This window comes from Malaclemys terrapin, chromosome 13 (assembly GCF_027887155.1).
Source record: "Malaclemys terrapin pileata isolate rMalTer1 chromosome 13, rMalTer1.hap1, whole genome shotgun sequence".
NCBI classification, from domain to species: domain Eukaryota; kingdom Metazoa; phylum Chordata; order Testudines; family Emydidae; genus Malaclemys; species Malaclemys terrapin.
This window is the reverse complement of record NC_071517.1, coordinates 8,244,436-8,272,152: the sequence shown is the minus strand read 5'-3', so window position 1 is coordinate 8,272,152 and position 27,717 is coordinate 8,244,436. Positions and strand designations below refer to the sequence as shown.

Genomic DNA, 27,717 nt, shown 5'->3' with positions numbered 1-27,717 from the left:
CGGGTAGTGAAGACAAGCCCTAAGACTAAGGTGTGAAAGGTATCCTCAATTAAAGGACCCTCGAGTATGGTATTCAGTACAAGCAAAAGTTAAGCTATGCCCAAATCTTGCCAGATTCTGGGCTAGAGGCAAGAATCATGACTTGATCTTGTTCTGTGGATCTCTCAAGTAGCCCATAGTAAGGAATATCTCACATAAGTTAAATACAAGATAATAAGAGAAGCTCAGGGCAACCACTACAATCTTTTCATTTGATGTAAACTAGACAGACTACCAATTTTAAAACAAGTGAGTTGTACAGAGAGTTTCCACCTAAAGTTTGGAATTCCTTGTGTTAGAACAATTTTTTTGTCAAAGTTTCGGGGAGAAGGGGTGTCCTTTTTAAAAATAGTTTAAAATAAGACAAAGTAATACTGTAACAGTTGCTTTTATACATGTTGTGGTCTGCCAAAACAACGAACTTGACATATATGAATGCTAAATCTATATGCTAAAGGGACATCAATTTGAATCTTGTCCATTTCAAAAAGGAAATTAAAAAGTAATATCAGATACTATCACAGCCGAAGTCCAACTGTCAATTTGTGATTTTACAATCATTTTTTTTTAATGCTCTCTTCCTTGTTAATATGATAAAGGCTGACACGAACAAGAAAGGAAAACTGACTATACAGAAGAAACTATTAAAATTACTATACGTAAAGTGCTGTCAAATGCACACAAGATATTTTCCCCCTAATCTTTCAGTTAAAGTAACTTGTGACTGTAAAAAAAGTAAGTTCATTTTAAGTTAACATGTACCCTGAATGTGCACTATTATTTTTTATCATCATGAATGACAGAATGTATGAAAATACTAACCCTGAAAACATGTTTCTGGTGCCCCAACAAATATTAATTTAAAATGTTGGAAAAAGTTAGAGAATGCATGACTAAAAATTAGAGTAATAAACAGTTCAACGCACAGTAGCCAATGTTTAAACTTCAGTTCCCAACTATTTGCTCTCTTCCTAATTCCACACAGAAATCAGTTTGTCATACAACATAAGGATTGATAGTGCTTGTAATGTTGCCCTAGGTGGTATAAATGTATTCTTACAACAGTTGGAATGTCAGCTTTCCACAGACTGAAAATGTACGGATTTCATTTACTGAATTAAGCAGCAATCTATATGAAAGTGTTTTTTAAAGTCAGAAATCTGACAAACAGGAAAAATCTTCCTATTACAGCCAGTTCAGATCCTTAACTCTAAATAGCGAACAACGATATCTTATTCCTTTCCCTCTCCAAGTTAGTAACCCACCATAGCCACATTCAGTGAGTATATGATGGTGCTAAAGGCCCTATGGACAAAAAATAGGTATGCCGGATGTAAACAATAATCATCCATGTTGACATGTTTGGATGCTCAAAAACCTTAAGCCATTCTAACAATAAATGAAAAAGTAAGCTATAAGAATTATTCTGAAACTCTTGCCGTCTGGAGACACATTCTAGACCCTTCAAAACTGACATTCATAACCCTGTTCTTTGAGAGTAAAGAGATTTAGATTTCTGAATGATTAAATGTCAATCACACTTATGAACATGACGAGCAGGCTGAGAAATTGTTTTTCTAAACAATGGTAACCTGATACAGAAGTTTTCAGAGAAAGCAAATATAGCAAAAATTGCCATGAAGATTTCAATTCAAGAACTGGATACAGCATATCAAAACATTTAAAAAAAAATGCAAAAATTCAGATTACTGAGCTCCCCATTACTATTACAAAAAGAGTAGCTGAATATAGAGGAAACATCTGTGGGTGAGAGTACACACTTTTAATGACACTGAACACAATCTTGCAACCCTTACTTATGCAAGTTCTCCCATTAAAGTCCATTGGTGCTACTCATGTGAGGGTTGCTGAATCAAGGCCACTGCTTGCAAACCCTCCAGACTCAAAACTGCGCATCAGTGCAACCTCATTTTCTTCTATATACAAACTAGTATCTTACACTTTTCCTATTATGTTAAAATGCAAATATAAAATTTCAATGCACGATATTCTTACTCATGTTTGTATGCACAAGTTTTGCTCGTGTCTTATGTTCACTTGTTCCAATTGCTGGTCTGCATACTTTAATAAAGCACTTTACTCCTGACATCATGATCAAATGATACCAAAATTCCCTATTTCTGCTACCATACCCAATGGCTTGAAAAGTTTACCCAACATATACTACTCTGAACACTAACCCTATTAACCAGCATGATCAGTATCTGGACTATCATGGCCCTACTGCTCCAAACAGCTCCTCAACGCCACACCACCTTCAATTTAAAGGAATAAAACAGCTGTGTAAAGTATTTAATAACATTGTTAAACAACTGTAACTTACTACATCGTGTCTTGCTTTTGTTATTCCTTCTTTCCCTTTCTGCTTCACTCTACTTTTTCCTTTCCTCCAATATCCATTGTGGTACATCTTTCCTTACATTGTCTTCATTGTGTACTTTTCTCTTTTTCTACTCTGACCCTCAACCCATTTATGTCTCTATTTTCCCTACACTGTATTCACAATCTCCTCCCCTATATTTTCTCTCTCCTTTCTTCTCCCAGAATATCAGTTCTGAAATTACATTTTTTAAATTTATATAATCTCTCTCTCCCACCTACTTCCATCCCCATATTCTACATCGACACATTTCACATACTGAAAATTTTCCCAGTATACACCAGTGCACTGAATCTACATTAAAGGTTTGCACATGTGCAGCTACATCAATATAGTTACACTAAAAATCCCCATTAAGGCCTTGTCTACTCAGAGGGGTTAATTCATACTGAGTTTGTGCACACTAAAGTCCAAAAACTGTTACAATGCTCAGATGGTAATACAACCTCTACCACCCAGCTGCTAGGAAAAGTATGTGAATTCTTACTGGGGTGCTATCCTAGAGTGTTGACTCTGGGTATAATATAATGAAAGATGAAGGAGTTTACCCTATTTATCATGAAAACACAGCTAAAATTTGAGAACACCTTAGAAACACTATTATTCCGGAGGCTGTTTTGATGTAGGCCAACTTATTCCACTATAAGAGTAAGTAAAAATAAGGCCAAATGTTATTCTTACAAAAAAACAGATGAAAAGAAAAATTCCTAATGAAGTAAAACTGTACAAGGTTCTTCACTATAACTTTTGAGACCATAAACCAAATTAGTTACAAATACAGATGGACACCATTCTCACAGTACAACTTACATTAATATTGTACAGTCATTAAGGAAAGGAAAAATTTATTTATTTATGTGTGTCAGAAAAAATAAATGTCCAGAAAAAAAATTAAGCATGCTGTTTTCAGATGGTAAATTACATAACTGGATGCTATGTTTCCATTTTACATAAGATGCAATCTTTAATATTTAAATTGATATTCCTAGAATAGCTAAAACAATTCTCTCAGATGCTCTGCAATTCAAGAAGCATCTCTTAGAGAATGTCATTGTGCATGAGACTTATTGCTGATTTTGTTAATACAAAGGGATACATGCAATATATTAGAGAACAAAAGTGGGCCCTCTGATAGCATTAAAAATTCTAGCTGTGGAACACTGTAGAAGACATTGTTGGAATTTCAAGGCAATTCACTAAGATGTAATTAGGATTCTGTTAAATATGTGAATAAGTAATAGAATCATAAAAATGTAGTACCAGAAGGGAGAGCTCCCTAGTCCAACTCCCTGTGCAGAGGCAGGACTTTGTATACCCACACCACCCCTTACAGACGTTTGCCTAAACTGTTCTTAAAAACCTCCAATGACTGGGATTCCACCCTTGGAAACCTATTCCAGTACTTACCTATCCTTATAGTTAGAAAGGTTTTCCAATATACCTAAGTCTCTCTTGCTGCAGATTAAGCCCATTATTTCTTGTCCTACCTTCAGTGGACATGGAGAAGAAAAGGTTAGTCACCCCATTCAGTAACTGTGGTTCTTTGAGATGTGTCCCTACATGTGCTCCACTTCAGGTCCACATGCACTCCACGTTCCTTCAATAAGATATTTTCATTAGCAGTATTCATTCAGCCCATGCATATGCCCTAAGCAGCCCTGTGCCCCACATCAAGGCGATACAGGGCTGCAGTGGCAAACTGTCTTCAGTTCCCTCTCTATCGCAAAGTGCCACAAAAACTCCAAAACAGGTAGCTGAGCACTCAGAGGGGGACAAATCTCAAAGAACCATAGTTACTGCACAGGGTGAGTAACCTTTTCTTCTTCTTGGAGTAGCCTCCCTGTGGGCACTCCACTTCAGGTGACTTCCAAGCAGTATCCTCACAGGACAGAGGGAGCTTCAAGAATGGATCCACAACTGAAGACAGAACCACACTGCCAACTGTTGTATCAGATCTAGAAGCATAGACCAAGGCATAGTGCTTAGAGGAGGAATGCATTGAAGATCACACAGTTGTTCTACAGACCTCAGATACTGGAATTTCTTTCAATTAATGAGAAAATGTTAACTGTAACCTTGTAGAGCACGCCAACACCCTAGAATGAGGCTGAATGCTGATAGCATCATAGCATGTAATAATATACCCAGAGACCCACCTCAGTAGCCTCAGGGTGGAGGCTGTGGATTCTTTAAATCGGTCTAATAGAAACAAACATCCTAGGAAACCTCTCAAGCAGTTTGGTCCTATCAGCATAGAAGGCCAATTCTCATCTGACATCTAAGGTATAAAAGGGAACCTCCTGTAGCGAATTATGGGGGGAGGGGGGGAGAGAAGGGCGAGAGAAGAGAGACAAATAAATGGATGGATTATGATGAAACTTGGATGAGAGCTTGGGAGGAATTTAGGGAGCAGACATAAGGAAACCGTGTCATTTAAGAATATCATGAAAGAAGGATCTTTCCATTAAGTCTCAAATGTTTCCGACTCTTCAGGCTAACATTATGGCTACCAAAAAGGTCGTATTCATACATAGGTTAAGTAAGAAGTAGGTCACCACTGGTTCAAAGGGAGGTCCTTTGAGACATCTAAGAATTAGACTGATATCCCAAGCCGCAGTGGGGGTCTTTCACTTGAGGGAATGAAAGATTGTTATGGTAGCCAAGTGAACCCTGACTGAGCTGACTGATAATGCAATTTTCTTTAGTTACAGCAGGTAATCCAGGATAGCGGAGAGTGAGGAAAATCAATTTTGGAGTCCTTGGAGTTGACACTGATGGCTAAATCATTTCCATTTTTGAACGTAAGTACTTTGAGGTGATTCTTTCCTACCACCTATTTTACCTCCACAGAACTGGCAGACTAACCCTGCAAACCACTAAGAATCCATGCCCTGAGGCAGAGAACTCCTAGGTTGGGATGAAGCAATCAACTGGCATCTTGGGGGAGTAGATGGGGGATGATCGGAAGCTTGATTGTTGGACAGGCGAAACAGATAGATACCAAGCTTGTTTCTGCCATGTTGGGACTATTAGAATAACCCTAGCTTTGTCCTGGCTGATTCTGTTCATCACCCTCAGTACAGAGGTGTTGGAGTAAATGTACAGAACAGGTTCTTTGTCCAGGGTAGGAGAAAGCCATCCCTTAGAGAATAATGGCCTAGACCTCCGCTCCTAAGCAAATCTGATGACACTTTCTGTTCACAGAGGGGACAAAGAGGTCCACTTCTGGAAATCCCCAAGTTTGAAATATGCCTTGGAGGGTCCAAGAGTCCAGCTCCAACTCACAATGCTTGGAGAAGTGCCTGTTGAAAGTATTGGCTGTGGTATTTTGAAGGCAAGAGAGCTAGATTGCTGAAATTCATATATGATGGATTAGGCACCAGTTCCACAACTTGATTGCTTCAGTGCCAGAGAGGGGTATCTCACTCCTCCTTGCCAGCTGATAAACAAGTAGGCCACCTTGTTGGTAATGACCCTGATTGGACTTGTCCCTGAAGAGAGGCAGAAAATGAAGGCAGGCATTCCTGACTCCCCAGAGTTCCAACACATTGCTATGGAGACTGCTTTCTTGAGGCAACCATCTGCCTGAATTGTATAAGCATTGACATGAGCTCTCCATCTTTACAGGAATGTATCTGGCATTATTGTTGGGATTGATTGGAGAAAAGGAATGCCTGCACTGACGCTGTCATGATCTTTCCACCAGTCTAGGAAATCTTTTACTTGGTGGGGAACTGAAACCTGTTTGTCTAAGCTGTGTCTGTTTGGTGAGTAGACTGCTTCTAGGAGTGGCTCAGATCAACAAAGGCCTAACCTTGCATGATCTGATTTATAAAAAAAAAAAAAGTGCAAGCTGCCATGTGACCTAGAAGTTGGAGGCAGTTTCTCACTGAGGTTTGAGGGCTCCCTTCAGTAGTTCTGACTAGATATGATATGGTTATGAATCGGTCCACAGGAAAGCAGGCCCTGGCGATCAACAAACCCAAGGACACCCCTACGAACTGTATTTTTTGTACAGGGGTCAATGTGGATTTTTTTACATTGAGTTGAAGACCCAATTCCAGGAACTGAGAAAGGGCCTTCTGTGTGGATGACAATACTGCTTCATAAGACTGACCCTTGAACAGCCAATCATTGAGGTACAGGAATACTAAAATCACCTCTCAACTTTGAAACCTTTGAAAACACTCTCCGTAGCAAGGGGCGCACCCAGTATTGCAAATGATTCTGGCCTAGAACAAAATGCAGTTATTTTCTGTGAGATGGGCGTTATCGCTTTATGGAAATATGCATCTTGTAGGTTGAGAGATGAAAACCAATTCCCTTAATTCAGTGAAGGAATTATACCTGCCAGAGTCACCATCCTGAACTTCTGAGACTTCACAAATTTGTTGAGTAGCCTTAAGTCTAAAAATCAGTCTCCACCCTCCATTTTTCTTTGGTACAATGAAGTATCTTGAATACAAATCCTCTTTCTTGTGTTCAGCGTGAACAGGCTCTATTGCTCCTAAACAAAGAAGGGAAGTTTATTTCCTGTCTCAGTAAGAGAAACAGGTAACATTTTTAACAACTACATTTTGACCCAACTGTTGAGCAGAAGGCCATACACATGAAAGTCTCATCTGTAGTGCAGAGCTTCACTGGTGGATCATACATGATCCCAGCATAAGTTCTGGGTGCTCCTACATTTGTGTAGTCTAAACAATTCAGCTTTTTTGTCAACGATGTGCATCCAACACTTTAAAATCATTGCACGGCACCGAGCTTACATAAAATTAGCATTTACTTTCATAAGAACATACAGGGATTTCACATCGGCAGTAGTGCAAGACATTTTGGCTAGATGTCAAAAACAATTTGTTTCATAAACACACATGTACACACTTAACCGGTACTTTCTTATAACAATAAATATGAAATGTGTACCTTTACCCCAGGTTCTCAATTTATGTACTTGTATCAGTAATTTTAGATGCTTGTTTAGAAATGCCATTTATCCAATCCATTTGAATTACGTCAGACAGCACTAAGATTCAGCACAGATATTTTAATTGTCCATAGACATGTTTTGCTTTGGATTTTCTTGATCACTATAAACAGGAAATGGACAGTGTCTTCCCCTTGTGATATGTTTTGGGAGCTATTGAAATATAAATAGGAGCAAGAATACTTTTTCCTCTTTTCATGAAGAATTACCATTTCAAGAAATAAAAACCCATAGAACTTGTCTTTTCACTTGGGCCCATGATCTCTCAGCCCACTGAGTCCAAGCATACAAGGATCTGGCCACCTTCAACTCCTCCTAACCTGAACAGAAACTGAGAGAGGTGGTGCCTGACATCTTGCAGAATGAGGCCATTTGTATCTATTTAAAAAGGACAGATTCTAAGAAACCTACAAACATATTCATTTCAATGCCAGGCAGGAAAACAGATGTTTAATGAAAATTAGCAAATAAATTAGAACAATTATTTTTAGAATTTCACAAAATGTAATTCTATTGTTACCCATTGGCTGAGTTATATCATAATAAATGACATGGGCACAAAAGAGAGACTTCCATATGTTCCAGACCAACTATAAGAACCTATTTCTGGTTTTCTGTTTCCACTGTCAAATTGCACATATGCTGGCACCACTGCAGCTACAGAATCCCTTTAGCAGCTCAATTCCCCCATCCACTTGCCTGCCTCTCCTACTCCACCCTCTGTTCCAATTCTCTCAACCACCCCACTACTGCTATATCCACCCACCACCTTCTTTAGAAAGCTCCTAAGATACTATTGATATATTCCTCCTTTCAGTAATTGAATAGGGTTTTTACTGTATGTATTTTAAACAAAAACAAAGAGCATCACTAACATTGCTGCCTAACAGGCTCAACCCTGCATAGTTTTCAATGAAGAAATCTATAAGATCTAGAATCTAAAAGATCTAGTAATTTTAATAGGTTGATAGGGAATAGAGTTCATTTTCTGGACATATGCTATGACATAAATCCTGTTTTCTAGTATCTTGTGTCTCAAAAATAAAAAACAGTTCTCTGAAAATGTTCATTCTGAAAGCTTATATTAATAAGGTTAAATTTTATGTCTATTTCAACTCATGTTAGAATTAAAAACACCGTTTGCTCTTAGTGCAAGTGAACATTTGCTGTAAGTACTATTTTGGTTATGAACTACACAGTCCATACTTAACCAACTGGTGTATTACCTGAGCATGTTGAATTTTTCTTAATTTCCTGTAAACGCTCAAAAATTTTTGCAAGTAATTATTATAATTACTCTCTTTCTCCTGCTTCCCCCCAACACCAGAAATAAAAGACTGTTTGTTTTAATATACATATTAATCTCAATTAACCTCTCACTCAATTCAATACAGGCACAAGTGCACTCATTTAGACTCCCATCTACCCAACTACAAATCAGGTAGTTAAGGATGTAAAAAGGTATCATTACAGACCTAATTAGTTATGCCTGCATTTAACTGGATCAGTAATATTGAAAGCTGGATTGAGACTAACTGAAAAGTTTTTGTCTTTCAGTTGTTTGATAGTCCATCATGATCAATCAGTAAGTAATATGGTCCCAATCCTACAAATGCTTATACATATGCTGAAAGTTAAGCATATCTGTAATTATTTGCAGGATATGGACATGTTTACTGTGATATGCAAGGAGTTATGTATGAGAACACAACGCCTTTGTGTTTCTGTACATTTGATACACACAAGTTTCTTTGAATGGACTTCAGGCTCCACACTCATCCCATTACACAGTTCAACTCAATTATCCTCTTGAAAGCCATTTACCTTTAGTTAAGTCGCTCCTTATTTCCTCTATGTATTTTTATTGATTTTTAATAAAGTAACAATTCAACAGTGCATTGAAAGTATCAGAATCCGGATACTACTATAGTATTTTACCAGTACACTAGAGATGCATATAATTTGATCATTGTTAACATTTTAACATCTGTTTCCAGAATGAGTAATCGTACCAGCATTCTTTCACATAGCTCTAACCGCCACTGAGAATCAATGTAGTATTCTTAGGTTGTGCTTGGGAATGTTCTTAGAAATTCGCTTGTCCTGTACATGGATTTCTTTTTAAAATTAAAGAAAAAGGATGCACAGGCATCCATTTAATTCTCTCATTTGTTAAGACAATACTGTTTCATTGCTTCATTCAAGCATTACCGAACTGCTAGCCACTGACAAAGGCACCAAAAAAGGTTGGAGTGGCTGTCTTCTATTTATTTCTACAAGAAATCCATTTTTATTAGTCGTGTTAAACATGAATTGGCTAGGAATCATTCCAGAAAATTCATAACAGGATACAGACTTATAAACTTATATGTTGCTGCTTTTCCTTTCACTTTCAGAATTGTGCAAATGTGAAGTAACCATCTTACAGCTGAGCAATACTTTCTGTTCACTTTTAGAAATGGAAAGTGGCACAAAAGCCTTCCAACTTGAGTTGCACTTGCTATGAGACGTAAAGAGCACTGATCATTTATGAGATGGTTCATTACCAGGTTTGACATTAAGGTAAAAGCACTTTCAAGATTACAGTAAAACTTGTGGCATGTTAAAGTATTTCTGAATGTAGTCGCACAGATAGAATGTACAAGTGAATATATAACTAAGATCATAGAATCATTTGATACGATCCAAATGGTACCCGTGGGTCACTCCCAATCTCTAGTATCAGAAGGGCCAATACCAAATTTTACTTTCAGTAAACGTACATTAAGGAGAGACAGCATGCCCCAGTGCCTAGGCACTAGACTGGAAGTCAAGATATCAGGATTCTATTCACAGCTTTGTCACTGACTCCCTTTGCGAACTTGGGCAAGTCATTTCCACATTCTGCATCTCAGTTTCCTTCCCCTGGAAACTGAGACAATGCTGAGCCAGCTTTGGGCTAAGCTTGGATATCTACAGAGGAAGAGTTCAATATATGTCACAAGTATTCTTATCTAACTTTGTGGTGTAAACATCTAATGTTTGAGTAGCAAGGGAAAGTTATTTACCTTACAATTCTGCTTCTTTGAAGATATAATCACTCAGATCCCTATTTTTAGATCACAAAACTCCAGTGGAAGACAGGTTGGGAACTCCCCTTGTTCTTCAATTTTTGAGGGATTTTTAGTTGGGCCCCTTCCCTCCCATAACCCATTCAATCATGGTCCATTTCAACTACCAGTACCCCACCGCACTAACATTTTCAGTCAGCTCCCGAGGTATCAAATCAAGTACTGGGCTCTCCAGGGGCTGGGAATCTTGAGAAGGCAATACCCTCTGACTCTGGGGAAGAATGTCTTGTGTCCCTCAAACGATCTCCGCCATCATGACACAGGGAGACAGTCTGTGATGTGTCAAGAATACAGAGTTTTATAGATTAACACATATCTTGAATTACACCCAGAAAAAGCTACCAAGTCAGTGCACTGAATATAATATAGAAGTGATGTACCCATTTCATTAGATCAGTAGTTCTCAACCCAGGGCCCACGGGCTGCTTGCCGCCCAATCAGCACACAGTTGAGGCCCATCTGACATCCTCAGGGCCATAAAAGTAGTATACATACTGTGTGGATGCAGCGCACATAACACAGAGAACTGTGAAGGTTGAAGCCCAAGCCCGAACATCTACACTGCAATTAAACATCCTTAGACCGAGCCCAAGTCCGCTGGCACAGGCCAGCTGTGGGTGTCTAACAGCAGTGTAGACATACCCTAAGACTCACTGACAGGAGGAATGTAGGAGTGGCAGTGTAGACATACCGTAAATATTATTAGAGAATATTTAGAAAAAAAATAAACGATACAGAAGATTTGAAGTGTTAATTATTGGTCATTGGGGGTAACATACAGAGTATAGGGGTATGTTGGTGTTTTGGGGCTGGGCAGCACACATAGTATATACAGACTGCAATGTCCCCAATGAGGGGTGGGTAATCGGTGGGCGGGATCAGGAAACAGTCGATAAGCGGTGAGGGTCTAACACCCATACAGGACGTAGAGACAGTCATGAGTATAAGTAAGCGGACTGGGTAATGGGGATGGGGTGACCCTCACGTGGCGGGATTCAGCTAGGTTTGGTGGGTTTAGGGCTCAGGGGATAGGGTCCAGCAGTGGGTGTGTGTGGGTGCATGAGGTCTCCCCAGCTCACTCTCGGTATTGGCGGTGGCCGGTGATGTGCTCGATGTAGATGTCCCGGGACCAACGGATATGCAGTTCCCTTTATCAACCAAACCTGATCCTCCTCATTGGAGATACGGCAACATTGAATGAGAAACTCTCTTAACCCCTATACACAGATTCTGCTCCTCCCTCATATGAAGCTAATTGAAGTCTATGGATTTGTGTTTTATGGAACACACGATACAAGTATTTCATCATATATTGGAGTTTCTATCAGAGTGTCACCTAAACAGGCTCTAAACAGGATTAGACAAAATGGTGGTAAAAATGCCACTGGCCGCAGAAGCCCTGCCTATACTGCATTTCCCCATGGGAAGGGCTAAATCAGTGAACCCATAGTGGGAAATGTTAAGAAAAAGTCTAGTGTAGAGACAGCCTTAGAACCAGCTACTGAGCTCAGACTAATCTGAGTTATACTTGTGTAAATGAGATTAAAATCCATCATTTAAACTTTATGCTAAGATTTTTCAATTAAAAAATGTATTTGAACATATTTAATATTTTGACAGTTGTCTAATATCCTGCAACTTTATACCTCAAGACAGTGCATAATACACCAACGTATATGTCTATAAGGGATTAGGAGATATTTATCTTCATTTGTCTACCATAAAAGCAAAAGATCAATAACCTTAGAAGAAACTTATAGCCTAGATATACCGTAAGCTAAATAAAAAGTTACTAGAAGTGTGCCACCACCGTGGTTTTTCCCCTGTTATGGAACCCAGACCTAAATAAACTGTTAAACACTTAGTGTAAAGGTATGCCAAACATTTCTCAGAACTTTCTTAAGGTCCCAACAAAGACTCAACCTTTTCTGCAAAATGAGGCCTAGGTTAAATATTTTATTTGGCTCCTTAAGATGGACTGAGAAGTTGGGCATGAGCTCCAGATCAGTTCTTGGACTCGCATCAAACACTATCCTGTCATTTATCCAGTCAGTCAAAACAACGTTTTCCCATCTAAACCTTTAATGTTTATGTCCTGAAAAACTGCTAATTGAATCCAGTTCCTGAAATCCATTTTTAGAATATATACCATCCAGTTTAAAGATAATGAACAAAAAAAAAAAGTAAATATTACACACTGATTACAGAATTAATCCTATCAATGTTCAAGCCAAAACAGAAGACAAGACCGCTAGTTTCATAAAGCCAAAGAAAATTAAGATTAAATAACATTTGTCAGATTTAGAGAGCAAATTACTTTAAAAAACACTGGAATATAAGGATTTTGATTCCAAACAATTTTAGCATTCAAGAGTTCTCAGACTGCTTTTCCAATCAAAATGGGTAATCAAAACCACACAGAGTACTCCAGACTATTCCCAAGCAAGAACTGACATCAGTTCAATTAATAAAATTCAATTCACCACTTATACCAACTTTCCTTAAGCATGTAAAACTTCCTTATAACAACTGACCTTACGTGTAAATCAGTTACGATTAATGAAAGCACAAAATACCTCAACATATCAGATGTATATTAAGAAACAGACTGATGCCTCATGCAAATCTCTGAAAATCAGAGTTGCTCAGTACCAATTCCAAACAGTTATTGAGATTACAAGATTCTTTCCGAAGACAACTTTGTGTGTATTTTCTTTTCAGTATTTCTCTTCCCATATTTTATTAGCAAGGACATATGCTCAAAAATAGTATACTTGTTTCTAAAGAATATACATGCCTTTTCTTGGGATTGAATGCATCATATTTGTACACTTTACTAAAATTCAATAAATAACTGGGGGAAAAAAAATCTACCCCTGCTGTTTATTTCTTCATCACAATCATAACCCTCTGCAATGTACCTATGTACATTATGTCATAGACAGAACATTATGTCCCTAGATCTTTAATAAAGGGAAGAGAAATCCAGAGGTGAAAAAGGACAATTCCTTAAACAGGTTTTTGTTCACAGTTTTCCATTAAGCCACAGAAGATTTATAAAGTTTTAAAAAGATAGTGCTCAGAGAAACTATCAGAAAAGCAAAGCTATCAGCCAGAGACCCAAAAGTGCAGAACAGTATTTTAAAAAATAATATTGTCCCACACATCAGCCCAGCTACCCTCATCTCAAAAGTTTATTTCTAAGGAGTTCAGCACGTGGGCACTATAATGGCCCTGCATAAAAACCCCTTTTACAAGATCAGTCCAAATAAGTTCCAAAATATAATGTAAGCAATTATAAGTAATTATAAGAAAAAATCTACAGTAGTCTAGAAAATAAAGTCATTTTTTTCTACCTACTCAGAATTATTTTAAAAAGTTAAATGTAGTAACTAAGAATTTTTTTGCATTAGCAGTTAAACTGGAAATTCTACACATGCCATTAAAATTACATAATTTCAAAAACGCAGTGACTATTTTTAGACTTTTTAAAAACAACTAATTTATTTTGCAAAGCACAGCCATTAAGTTGGTTCAATAAACTGTTAGAAGACAAACAGTATTTTAAATATTTATTTTAAATCTTGTATTTTCATGTACTGAGGTCACAATTTAGGGTACAAAATGTGTTTTTTAAATTCACTCTTTTCTCGCAAGTCTTCAGTGATTATTTTTCAGAGGCAGACAAGCTTTATCCATATTTATAAACGTTTCTCCATTTTTATCTTCTTACATTGCCCTCATCACTACAAAAGAAGCACATTCCAAGTATTTAGAAACAGAAATAATGTCTTTCTTCCTTCCCAGCATGTAGACTGAGATAGTTTACTTTTATGTATACAATATACATAAATATTGTTAAAGGCCAAGTTTTTTTTAAAAAAGGTATTTTTCCTACAGAAGGAGGAACTACAGCCAACGAATTGTTTACAATCTCAACTAAGGAAGCGGACTTGAAAACAGCAACACAAAAGATCAAAACAAAGGGGACAAAGGGCCTGATAGTTTGTTTCACGATTACACAGAAAAGACGGTCTGAGAGGGTGAGAAACAACCTAAGGTACCTAGCGCCTAAAAAGTTACAATGGCCTCCTGCTCACCCCCCCTTCCCTAAAAAATACAACTATTCCAAAAAGAGCTCCGGCATGTTACAGACTTCGTGCAATAATTCTAGTGAACTCAGGTTTATTCTAGATTCTGAATACAGGCAGGCGGAGAGCACCAATACCTCCACCCCACCACACACACACTGCCCAGGGCTTCACCTCTCCTAACCAAGGCGTGTTTATTACTTGGAGTAAACAATCCGGTTTGATAATCGATGCCACTACAACGCTGTGCAAAGACGTTTCCTTCGTGGCACACGGACCCCTTAGCAACCCGCCCCCTGCAGCGGAGCACTGGGGGAGGGGGGTGTTGGGAGAGAGTTTACTTTTTTCCTGAGGCCTGAGTCTCCAAGCCCCAGGTTCAATCTCAAAGACACATGGAGGGAGCTCGATCCCACCGCTCCAGCTGGGCTTGCGGGGTTTAGAAAACGGAGAAAGGGGCTTTCCCCAGTGTCTCCCTTGCCTTTCACCCCCCCCCCCCACCCAACATCCACACTCCTCCTCGCCCCACACACCGCCCGCCCCCCCAAACCAGACCTTCCCTTCCCCCATCTACTCCCCACCTTCGCCTGCCTCCCCACAACAGCTCCCGCCCCCCAACTCGGCCCCTACCCTCCTGAACCATCCCCCCTCCTCCCCGAAGCAGCCCCGTACCCCCCAAACCAGGCTCCCCCCGCCACCTACCCCCTTCCCTTCTCCTCACAAAGCCCGGCTCTTGGCCCCCGGCCCCCCTCTCCGCCTTCCCACGGCGGGCCCCAGGCTCGGTCCCGGGGGCTCCCCGACCCCTCCTCACCTGTCAGTCGCAGCTTGACGGGCCCGTTCCTCCGGGCCCCCTGGTTGGACATGTCCCCGGCCGCGGCTGGGGCTCGGCGCTGCCTTCGCCGGGGCTACCCCTGCCTCTGGGGCCGGGCAGGCAGGGGGGACGCGCTAATGGAGTCGGGCTGGGCGCTCAGGGCAGCAGCGGCGGCGGCCGCCGGACGAGGAGAAGCCCGGATGTGCCCAGCGTCGCCATAAGCGGGGCCAGCGCCGAGGAGGAGGCGGCGCCGCCACCGCCGCCTTCCCCCGCCCCCTGCCCGGGGCCCTGGCGGCGAGCACAACAAAGCCCGGGACAGCGCGTACCGCGGCGGCCGGCCGCCTCCCTTCCTCCGGGACTGGGCCTGGTACCAGCTTAGCCCCCAAGTGGGGATGAACCCCCCCCCCCCGTGTCCCTGCAGCTTCCTTCCTGCCTCGCAGAAAAGCGCCCCTGTGATCCCCGCAGTACCCCATGTCCTCACTACCCCCGGGGAGAAGGGGGTGTCAGCACCCCCTGTCACTGGGATGCCCACATGTCCTCACTACCCCTTGGGGAGGGGGCTGCCTGCCCCCATAGCATTTCCCTTGCCCTTTGGGGATGCCCCCATATCGTCACTACCCTTTGGGGAGGGGGCTTCCTTCCCCTTAGCATTCCCCTTGCCCTTTGGGGATGCCCCCATATCGTCACTACCCTTTGGGGAGGGGGCTTCCTTCCCCTTAGCATTCCCCTTGCCCTTTGGGGATGCCCCCATATCGTCACTACCCTTTGGGGAGGGGGCTTCCTTCCCCTTAGCATTCCCCTTGCCCTTTGAGGATGCCCCCATGTCCTCACTACCCCATGGGGCTGCCTTCTCCCCACACACTACTGAGTATGGAGCTCCCTGTGTATCTTTAACTCCCCCCATGGAAAAGCCCCCCTCAGCTATCCCCTGCCATTGGGTGAGGGTACCAATGTGGCTCCTCACTACCATCCATGGTGGATGGGACCCTTGTGTCTTCCTTTCTCCCTCAAGCTGGGCCCTCTCATCCCTTGCTTCCCACAGATGGGGCCCCTCTCACTGGGATGGTGTCCTTGTACCCCCAATTTTCTGGGAATTATGCCCTCCTGTGTGTTTCTTCCCACCCCCTCCCAAATCTCACCCCTTCCTAAAGAAGACACCACCTTGCACTGTGGATGCTGTTCCTTTTGCCCCTAAATGTTGACCAAGGGAGACTGGTAACACTATGATGGGCAAAATAGCATCAAGTGTGACTAATAATTCCCACCCTGGAGTTGAAAGGCTCAGAGAAATGTAGGCGCAAATCATATTGTGAGTCAAGGGATAGAAAAAGGAGTAGGAAGTTAGTAGTAGCGGGTGGTGTGAAGATTTATGTATTGAAAAAAAAAGATTCAAAAGTAAAATAAGTTTATGGGATACAAATGTATAAGTAGATTGTGATACCTTTCTCACATCGAGTAGTACCCTGTTCCTGTTCCCCCAGTATGATGAGACTACTTGTGATGTAGGGTACTTTTCAGGATAAGGGTATCATAATCTAACCATGAAAACCATTACAACTCCGATAAATCCACCATTTATGTGTGATTTGGTTGCAGTAGAAAAGTGAGGGAAATTCCTGCACACACACTCTGAAATTCTCAAAAAAAAAGACTGATACAGATCCCGATTCTCAGTGTAACTCTTCTGTCTTCCAGATCCAATGGCAACTATTCCAGAGAATTCCAGGCCTTTCAACACACCCTCCACTACGGGCACTCCAAAGCAGCAAGAGGATTTAAGGAAGGGTATCTGTATCTTAATGAACAATCCAGCAATTACAGTAGAGGCTGGAGGGGCAACTTTCAAAAGTGCCCTACATTAATGAAAGACAATCCTGGGATCAACACAACTACACTGCATACCCTACATTAAATGAGAACGCTGGTGTAGCTAAAAATGGGCAAGGTACTCCCACTTAAAATTATGAGTTTGAGATGCCATTGTAAAATTTCCATGAAGATTGAGATCGATAGGAAACTACTGGCTTTGTAAGCAGACTGCTAATTATATTTGATATTATTTCTGATGCTCACCCAGTTTATCTGATAGTTTCATTACATAGGTCCCATTCTGCTAAGGCATTTGGCACTAGAATACAAATTAAAACATAATATTCAATATTAAAAAGCCAAACAAAAATTATATCCTCAGTACTTCTCACATACTTTCCTGCTAATTTTGTATTGCTTTATACACCCATACAAGTTGAATGAGGTCTCAATTATCTGGCTTAGTGCAAGAGACTCCAGCATATCATTTCTGCTACAATAACTATCTCCAGTGCAATAGTTGATTTGATTAGAAGACTATATTCTTGCCTTTAAGGTGAATGTTGTGGCTTTTTATTTTTTAATTTGGTCCATTTAATAAACTATTGTTTTTTCATAGGGTTTCCTTCAGTACAACTCTATCATAGCACTGGGTTGTACTGGACCTAAAGAAACCACCCAGTTTTGGAGTCCCATACTGTTCTTCCAGCTGAGAAGGACAGATGGCAGCACTCCCAGCCCAGGGTACGAGAAAATGGGATCAGAAATTGAATGTAGCAGGACTTCCACTGGGCTATCCATTATGTTAAACTAGTCTAATGTTTTTAATATTTCATTTCATTTTGTTTATTTTTAAAAGTACTATTGTAAGACTATATAGGGCAGAGAGGGAAGCTCATATTGACGTAATACCAGTGTATGACATCTACCTTTAAAATACAACCTTCAATTGATAACATGCTGTACAGCACTACACAGAAACTACATAAATGTGTATTAGCAGATAGAGCTGTCATATCTCTTCAGGGCAAAGATTGTGGCTTATAGGTTTGGACAATGCCTTGGACATTGTGCCACAATTCAATCAATTCAATGAACAATCGGTTTAAATCCACATAGGACCTTGCTATCTGCTGGATTTGATTTCAGAATCAAGTGATCATTAAAAAACAAACAAAATGGCTACTTGCATTTATTTATGCACTACCTTGTAACATCTTGTAAAAACTGCAAGATCTTCCTAGGTAATATGTCCCTTGCAACTCCTTTTCAACACAGAATTCATGATCTGCTGTTCTCACTGTAAATGATTCTTGAACATGGCTTTTTGGTATGTCTGGGAATTGTGCAAGATCTTTTGGAAGAGCTTTTTAAGTCCTGGAGGGCTCCAAATATGCTATCTGTGGAATTACACATTGTACCGGGATATTGTAAGATGCTGCTTTCGACATAATTCTATTGGGTCATTGTGACCTCAGTAAAACCATTATGATTCTTCCATTTACACTGTTTGGGATGAGTGGTTCTCTATGTTATTAAAAATTTTATGAAAGGTGCATGTATAACAGCTACTTTTCAAAGTTAAATAACCAGACATTTTCTGAAACAAAAGAACATGGGCAGAGTTATTGCTTGAGAAATTTATTTTTTAAAGAAATATAAAAATAGTGTTTTTTTTTTAAATTGGTCAAATATCTGAAAACACCACATTTTAACCTCTCTATTCAGACAACCCCGGTGTGATTTTTCACAGGTGCTGAGCATCTCTGTAAGGGCTTGATCCAAAGCCCACTGAAGTCAGTTGGCTTCTTTTCATTCACTTCAATGGGCTTTGGCTCAAGCCACTGGTTGTTAGCTTCAGCTCAGAACATACTGAAATTCTCTTGGATTATGCTTCAATGGGTTTCCACACATGCTCAAGGGTCAACAGTAGCAGATCCTAGTGCAGGATAGGAATCTAAGGCCCAGATCCACAAAGTTACTTAGGCATCTAAACACCAGACTTAGGTCCCTAAATCCCAGTTTTGGCTCCATTGTGATCCACAAAACTCCTACCTAACACCTTTAGGAACCTAAACTTACTCAACACCTAAATTTTCAGGGTAAAAATTCCCTAGGCACCTATGTTTCTGCCTCTGGGTATGTGCATGGCTGTCTCACTCTTAAGTGTACAGATGCCTATCTCCCACCTAAGCCCCAGAGCAATTCAGAAACTTTGCAGAAGATAGGCATTCAGCTGCCTAAGTCATGTGTGGTACGGTCATGGTAGGTGTGCTCAGAGGAGGTGGGGATTACCCCCCTTCTAGCTCAGTGGTTAGAGCACTCTTCTGGCATTTGGGAGACCTGGGTTCAGTCCTCCCCTTGGGCGGGAAGGGAAGGTTTTGAGCAGGAGTCTATCAGGAAAATGTTCTGACCACTGAGCTATGGAATATTATGATGTAGGGACACCTCAGGTGTATCAATAATTAAAGAGTCATTGGAGAAGGGGGACTGAATGTTGAGTCCCTAACCACTGGGCTACAGAGTCATTGCCCTCTGTCTCTGGCCAAATGATTCTGTTCCACTGTGGATAAACAGTCACTGGGCCAGAGAGAGAGTAGTGGGCACCACCTCCTCCTCTGACCATTTTGGATGGAGAAAGGCAGGGGCCTAACTCATTCCCAAAAGATGCCTTCAGTGCCTCAGAGTATGTCTACACAGCAAAGAAAACCCATGGCTGGCCTGTGCCAGGTGACTCAGGCTAAGGGGCTGTTTCATTGCTGTGTAGACTTCCAGGCACAGGCTGGAGCCTAAGCTTTGGGACCTTCCCACCCCACAGGGTCCTAGAGCCCAGCAATTAAACAGCCCTGCAGCCCGAGTTCCTGATTCCAGGACAGCACCTGCCGACCAGACTTAGGAGAGAGAGGGGTAAGGCTTAGGACACACCTCTCTCCTTGTCATCTCCTATCAGTTAGCTTAGATGTCTCCCTGCCTAGCCTACTGACTTTTGTGGATTGCATTCTTAGGAGCCTCTCTCTCCCTATTTGTTGTACAGGAGCCTAGGCACCTAGCTCAGGCTTTGTGGATCATAGTAGTATTCCTGCGATTTTCCAGGCACCAACAAGTTAGGCACCGTGATGCCCAGAGTTACATTGCCTAAGTCCCTTTGTGGGTCTGGTATTAGAATGAAAATTGGAGGTTAAGCCTCCAAAGTGACCAGTGTCTCCCATAAAATACTTAATCCCAGTGAATTCAATGAAAGCTGAAGTTGTTCAGCACTTTGCAAGACTGTGTCCTTAATTAGACTTATGCATGAGTTGGGTTCTCAGGGATTGTTTGTACTGGGTTTACTGGTTTATGCAATTGTAAAAAGATATAGGTCTCTCTCTTACTATTTATTAATATCATGTATTTGCATATTCTTATTTGTCAAAACAATTGGCATATTCAATACATTTAAAATTTTTTAACCTTTGTATCATCAAATAAGTATCTCTTTCATGGAGACTATTTGTCTTTTTCTTGTTTTGTTATTTTCAATCTATGAAAAGTCTTTTTAACACATCCTAGCTATCATGTTAATATCCCGCTGTGCCACACCATAAATTTATTTTGACCAGCTAAGACGTGTTTAAAAAAAAAAAACGGTTACTCACCTTCTCATAACTGTTGTTCTTCGAGATGTGTGGTTCACATCCATTCCAATCAGGTGTGTGTGCGCGCCGCATGCACGGTCAGCAGAAACTTTTTCCCTTAGCAGCTCCCATCGGGTTGGCTTGAGAGCCCCCTGGAGTGGCACCTTCATGGCGCTCAATATAGGACCCTGCTGACCTGACCCCCCTTCAGTTCCTTCTTGCCAGCTACTCCGACAGAGTGGAAGGGGTGGGTATTGGAATGGATGTGAACAACACATCTCGAAGAACAATAGTTACAAGAAGGTGAGTAACCGTTTCGTTCACTGCCGTGACCACCAGGGAGCAAGGGTGTGGGTGAAAGAATAAGTACTCGTATCCCTGAGATCGGACAAAGTACTTTCTCTCTATGCCCCCGGCGGTGGGCGGAATGGAGGCTGGAGTCTGCCACAGGGTTTTATTATTATTTTGTATGGTCATTATTTGTGGTATGCCACCCAGGAAGGACCTTCTGGTGCAAGAATAGCTACCATTGAGTTCTCCGTTGCAGCCACTTCCTCCGTCTGCAGGCCTATTTTGCGGGCAATGTGGGGGAGCAAGTCTTGGTGCGCCCTCTGGTCGATGGGCGGGGTCTTGAAACTGACGCTCCTGCCACCACCTCCTCAGGCAAGGACGATGATGTGGCAAGTGAAGGTACAGGGTCCTCACAGCCCTCTAGCTGCCCCAAATGTGGGATACATGGCAAATTGTCACCTCTACTCTTGCAAGCAGAAGACATTCAGATCAGGCCATACTCTGACAGGGAGAAAGGCCAGGTACATAGTATTGTTTACTTGTCTCTTAACCTTGCAGAAGCCCCTGTATGCTCTCTAGTAATTGGGCTCTGCGGGTTGGGGCTGAGGGCACAGCCATTTTCTGTCCTATCATTCCTTCCCCAGTTTCTGTGTGGAATCACTAAGTAAGACAATGTCAGCAAGTTTTACTCACTGTCCCCTTTCCTGAGTAAAGCCCCTGAGTGGGGGGACAAGGAGCAGCAGCCAGGAAAAGAACCCACGCAGGAGCCACGGTTACAAGGGTGTCAGAAAGCTTTGCAAAGCAGTTCTCAGAGAATTTGTTTGCTTACGGTGGTCAAGGCCCATGCACTGCCACAAGAGAGTATACTGCACTCCCCCAACAAAACAATGCAACGGACATTCTGGGACTCAAGGCGTTTCTTGTCCTCTATATAGTTTATTTCCACCCCAATAATCTTCTCAGAGGATGCATCAGACATTAAATGGATACTTCATTATTGGGGCTTCTATGTATAAAGTACATGTTGCTCTCAAAACATCTCATTTCAAGGGTAAAAAGAAGCTGCACATTTTATGGAGCTAATCTTGTGATGTAAGTGTTTAAGTATTACCATTAAATGCTGACAAGTGATTTGTATTTAACTCTAGGCTGATATCACTGAGTAACAAATCCTTTCAAGATGAGGTAGCTAGCTCAGATCCAGAGGGAAGGGAGTGCCTTTTCTCGCCCAACAGCTCACTTGTTGGATGGCAGCTGCACTGACAGGCTCAGAAGGGAGTTCCATCCAGTCATCCTCAGCCAGAAGGTTAGTGATTGAGACATGGAGTCTCAAGGGTGGGCAGGAGTGTGTAAAGAAAGGAAGAACTGAAGCATCTTTTGGGCTCCAACAGAGATGTGGAGGAGCCATTGGGGAGATAAAATAATGTAATAGTTGATATCATTGGTTAGTAAAAGTTTTTGAATAAATGTGTAGCGATACAAAAACTGCTGTTCTATGGCTGCATACCACAGAAATTTGATTATTGAATTTCCCACTATGCAAAAAGAAAAGGCTTGAAATTTACAAAGGTTTCTCAAGGAAATTAGTGTGTTTTACTGGAAAACGTAAACACGTCTATAACCAAATAGTGTTTGTTTTCAGAAAAGGAAATGTGTAGCTAAATTCTTAGAGGTGATGTCCTTTCCATCTTTAGAGACAGAAGAGGATGCTAGAAATGTGTTCCTCAGAATTTGGTATGTGTTCAACAAAGAGAAACACCACTGGAATTAACGCAAAGATTATAATCTCAAGTCTTCCTACAAAAGATTTAGTCACACCATTCCTTTAAACAATCATGAGAGAGCTGGCTGGTATTATACCACATTCTTTACTAGCATATGCAGTGATTTGATGGAAGCAAAGGTTTCCATCATGATAGTGTTAAGGCTTGGTGGGGAAATAGAAGGTTATAATGGTATTTTCTAAGGCAAAGATTTGTTTGTAACAAGTGTTCTTCAAATTTGCTACTTTCGATTTCCTGCTGTTAGTGTCTCTTTCTCTGAGCCTGTTCTTCTCTCATGTACACTGGTGTAAATAAGGAGCAACTCCACTGGAGTCAATGGAGTTAAAATTAGCATAGGTAGTAAGCGCAGTGCAGCCCCATTCTCTGTGTTTTCCTTTTCCTCTATGGCATGCTGTTTGTGGAATTTGCAACTGCAGCGGACAGACTGTACTTATTTTTTCTACCTAATGATACAGTTCTGAGCGTAAAAGGTAATACCACAAAAAGCATCCAGACAAAGCAAATTAAAATGTTAATCTATAAACTCAAAACTATTTTAGGAGGATAAATCTGGACTCTTTCTACAGTAACTACTGCCTTCAGTCTTCGCAACTCCAGCTACGGGAATAATGTAGCTGGAGTCGACGTACCTTAGGTCGAGTTACTGCGGGGTCTACACCGCAGGGGGTGTCAACTTACCTTACTCTTCTCGTCAGGTGTAGAGTACAGGGGTCGACTGGAGAACGATCTGCTGTTGATTTGGCGGGTCTTCACTAGACCAGTGGATCGATCTCAGAGTGTCCAACTTTTTTCTTTTTCACTACTACTTACCCACACTGGTAACAATGAGCTTTTAAAATAGCTGTTTGCAATACTAGATACAGTCTCTTGCTATGAACATTTACATGTTCAGTGTTCTGTCTCCCTTCCTTTTTAGTCAATTCTCTCCCAACAAAATTCCATGCGAAACATTTAAAAATAAAAAGTCATGGTACTTACATGTTTGCAGACATCACACATTATTCACTCTGCTTGCATGTTATATTCCTCCCTCCCACCTCTTTGTTGGTCTTGTAAGCTTTTCAGAGCAGGGACTCTCTCTTACTTTGTGTTTGTACAGTGCCACGCCCAATTAAGCCTTACCTCAATTGGGCTCCATAGGCACTCCTTAATATTAATTAATAATAATACAAATTTACAACATTAAACTTGGACAATATCTTATTAAAATAAAATCTAGACAAACAACTCCCATAAGAAAGAAAGAAAAAGCAGGGCAGTTCCTTTAACTACAGGTAACATAATATTCTTTCAGAGCATATCCTTACTACGTTGAAACATGCAGTAAAAGTTCAGCAAACAATAGCTATTGGTCTGTGGGGATTCTTCAGGCACCGACCCCCATTGAGAGCACTGCAAAGTCAAGAAAGGAGGGTCTAGAAATGATGATGGGTTTGGAACAAGTGCTCGTGCTGCTTCACTGTCTGGAAGAGAAAATGAAATAAAATAAGGCTGATTCTGCCATTTTCACTCACACTGAATAGAATCTTAATCCTCAAGGAACCAGGTTTATTTCCTTAGGTCATGACTTCCTGGAGACCACCGAGAATGCTGTTCTCTTATGACCTCCCTCAACCAAGGCCCTCTCCTTAGACATCTTTGTTTGCAATGGCCATTGTCCCTTTAGCCAGAACCATACCCTTTCTCCACTTTGGCTATGTCTACACTACCACTTATGTCGCTCAGGGGTGTGAATAAGCACCAATGTGGACAGCGCTATGCCGGCAGGAGCGCTTCTCCCGCGGACATAGCTTCTGCTACTTGTTGGGGGTGGATTAATTAAGTCAAGAGGAGAGCTCTCTCCCATCTGCTTAGAGCAGCTAATGTAAGCGTAGCCATTTGTCAGGCTCTCTTTTAGTGATGTCTATACCGCAATTAAGAACCCTCGGCTGGCCCAGGCCTTGTTCTGTCTGTTGAGCAGTACAGTGGACCAGATGCGTATGCCCAGATCAGTACTTCATCTCGGGTGTAACAGGTCTATGGGTCATAGATCTGACATCTTAATGCAGAGAGACAAAGAAAACTATCCCACCATGGACGATTTCTTCATCGCAGCAACATAATGAGCAGAAATGTCTAAACAGAAGCTCTGCTTCTCACTAAGATTTCCTTTGGCACGTAGAGACAATGCTTGTGTAAAAGGTCAAGATTCAATCAATTTCTCAGGCTGGAGAGCAAGATGGAGCTCTGTCTCAGCAGAATAAAATAGGAAGGATGTCTCCACCCCTCCACCAGCTGCTGAAAAGAGGACAGTAGCTTGCAGTGACAGATATCATCGCCCTCTCAGACAGGATGCGTTTTGGGAAATGATGCATCTCTGAAGGGAAATGACTGCAACCGTGACTGCAAAAAGAGAGACCACCCCCCCACACACACACGACAGGATTTTCCAGTGGTTAGTCATTTAGATAAATCCTATAACTCCAACCACAGCAGATTAGTAACTGAGGCGCACACATTTCATTTACTCCTTCAACTATTTTGTTTCCTAATTATGTCCTGCTGGATGGCAGTGTCCTCATGTTACTTTATAAAAGTAAGACATGCAAACTTGTTAAAGAGTGGATAGGCATTGAAACAGGCAAACCAGGTGCATCATAGTATCTTATGGGTAGCCAGAAGCTAAAAATCCCTTTCTGAAAGAAACAAATATAATATTAATTTGAAGTGATAAGGCATTGGACTAGTGTTTAAAGCAGGTGACTGCGAGTCAAAGAAAAAAAATTCCGCTCTCATTTATACCAGTATAACCCCCGTGTAACCTAGTTGGCCCCAAGACTTCAGAGTTCTAGTCCCAGCTTTGTGGCCCAGGTGAAGTCATCAAACTTTTCTGCCCATGGGTGTAGTGTTGTTTTTCAGAACCTATGCTTCAGTACTGTTTTTTGCATAGCACATGTATGCAATCTTATAGTAACAAACCAGGATGTATGAACACAAAGGGGAAAATTACTGTGGAAACCAATGTAATATTTCAAGAGATGGTCTAGTGACGTAGGACTAGAAGTCATTCCTAATTCTGCCTCCCTATGGGCTCCCATTGAAATTAGTGGGTGAGTTTCTTCTCTAACTTAAACCAATGGAAATCAAGAGTAACTCTACTGAACATTATATAACCTGTGTATTGAGCGGGGGATTAGGCTCAATGACTTCAGTTGGAGCAGGATCAACCCTACATAACCTTGGCCAAGTCACTTAGTTCAACAGTTTCAAAAGCAGCCATATGTTCTGGGTGCCCAACATGAGACACACCTGAGCCTAAATTGCAGAAATGCTGCGTGCTCATAACTTCCATTGAAGGCAGTGGGACCTGTGAGTGAAAAATACTGTGGAAAAGCAGGCTCAAGGTGTCTCAAACTCATCATCCCAAAAATCAACCACCCAAAACCAGAGGCCATTCTTGAAATTATTAGCGTCACCCTCTCTTCACCTCCGTTTATTCATCTGTAAAGTAGTGATAATAGTACAAACTTTCCTCAGAGTGAGGGGAGGTTTAATTGAGGTTTGTAAAGCGCTGTGAGCGCCAGCTGTTAAGTATTCTCATTTAAATTATTAAAGGTACCTTGACTACCCCTTTATAAGAATTATGGGCCTGATCTTTCAACTCCTAAAGCTCACCTTGCTTCGTGTATGGAGCAGTTGCATGATCAGGTCCCATATACTTTTGTTTGTTCGACGTGAGTGGATTAATAAAAACCTAGAATCTTATAGAATAAGATAGTATTGTTGTTAACTATCTTGGTGAGGCATATGGGAGATTTACCTTGACACTGTATTAATGTCTATCTACAACTGTTATGTGAATTATCTTGAAAGGTTTATGTTTCTAACATACTATTACTTTCTAGGGCATACTAAGCATAACTTTGTAAACCAGTAAAAGGGTTAATGTTTCACATTTAGGGAGAGCACCATCTTTTTTTCATCTCATCTCAAGGCCAGGTCTCACTAGGAACAGTTCTACAGGTGATCAGAGTAGATGATCACAAGGGTGCCTTCTGGCCTTAGAATATATGACCTTGTTAAATAGTATGAAAGCATATTTGGGATTGATGTAGCACCCCCTGGTGGACCACTTTAATATCAATATACTACATAGCTATGAACATGCATCTTGAGCAGATATTGGACCAACATTACACTGCAGGATGGTAGCATTAATGGTCTTCAAAGCCCTCTCCCACAAAAGTACAGTCCCTACAATATTCTTTTTATAAAGTAAATTGGTTATTCATTTAAGACTGCCCCCAACGATTTTCAATATCTGCAGATTTTTGCACTGAAAACTATTGTATCAACAGATATATGCATCCGAAGAAGTGGGCAGTAGCCCACGAAAGCTTATGCTCTAATAAATTTGTTAGTCTCTAAGGTGCCACAAGTACTCCTGTTCTTTTTGCGGATACAGACTAACACAGCTGCTACTCTGAAACCTATTGTATCAACAGTGTCAGGAGAAAGCTGGAGGACTGTGAGCTGGGGAATGGAAAAATGGAGCTTCTGGCATTCAAAGCAGTTGAAGCTTTTGATATTGGGGAGTAGGTGGTTCTCTTCACCGTTTCAATTTTGGGCAAGGGTGGAGGCAATTGTAAATTGGATGGCAGTTTAAATTAATCATTACTTACCCCAACAAGCCTTAACATCAAACTAGCTCCTTGGTGTCCCAGCTATAAAGATGAATGCAGTATGCCTTAAAGGGTTATCCTCTCCACAAACATTCTAGACTGTTTGATGCACAAACATTATT

The 27,717-nt window shown here is 41.2% G+C and overlaps 1 protein-coding gene across 3 annotated transcripts in view; it reads right to left on the bottom strand.

The window, feature by feature from the left end:
- SMURF2 (SMAD specific E3 ubiquitin protein ligase 2) overlaps positions 1 to 15,653 on the bottom strand; it is a 92,258-nt gene extending 76,605 nt beyond the window's left edge. For 2 of the 3 annotated variants that reach the window (XM_054046725.1, XM_054046727.1), the window contains exon 1: positions 15,437 to 15,653. In XM_054046725.1, the coding sequence (XP_053902700.1) occupies positions 15,437 to 15,488 (52 nt within the window). In that variant the 5' untranslated portion in view covers positions 15,489 to 15,653. Of the gene's footprint in view, positions 1 to 6,787; positions 6,831 to 15,436 lie in introns of those variants that run through there. The other variant, XM_054046726.1, reaches the window with a different exon arrangement.
- Positions 15,654 to 27,717: the final 12,064 nt, after the last annotated feature.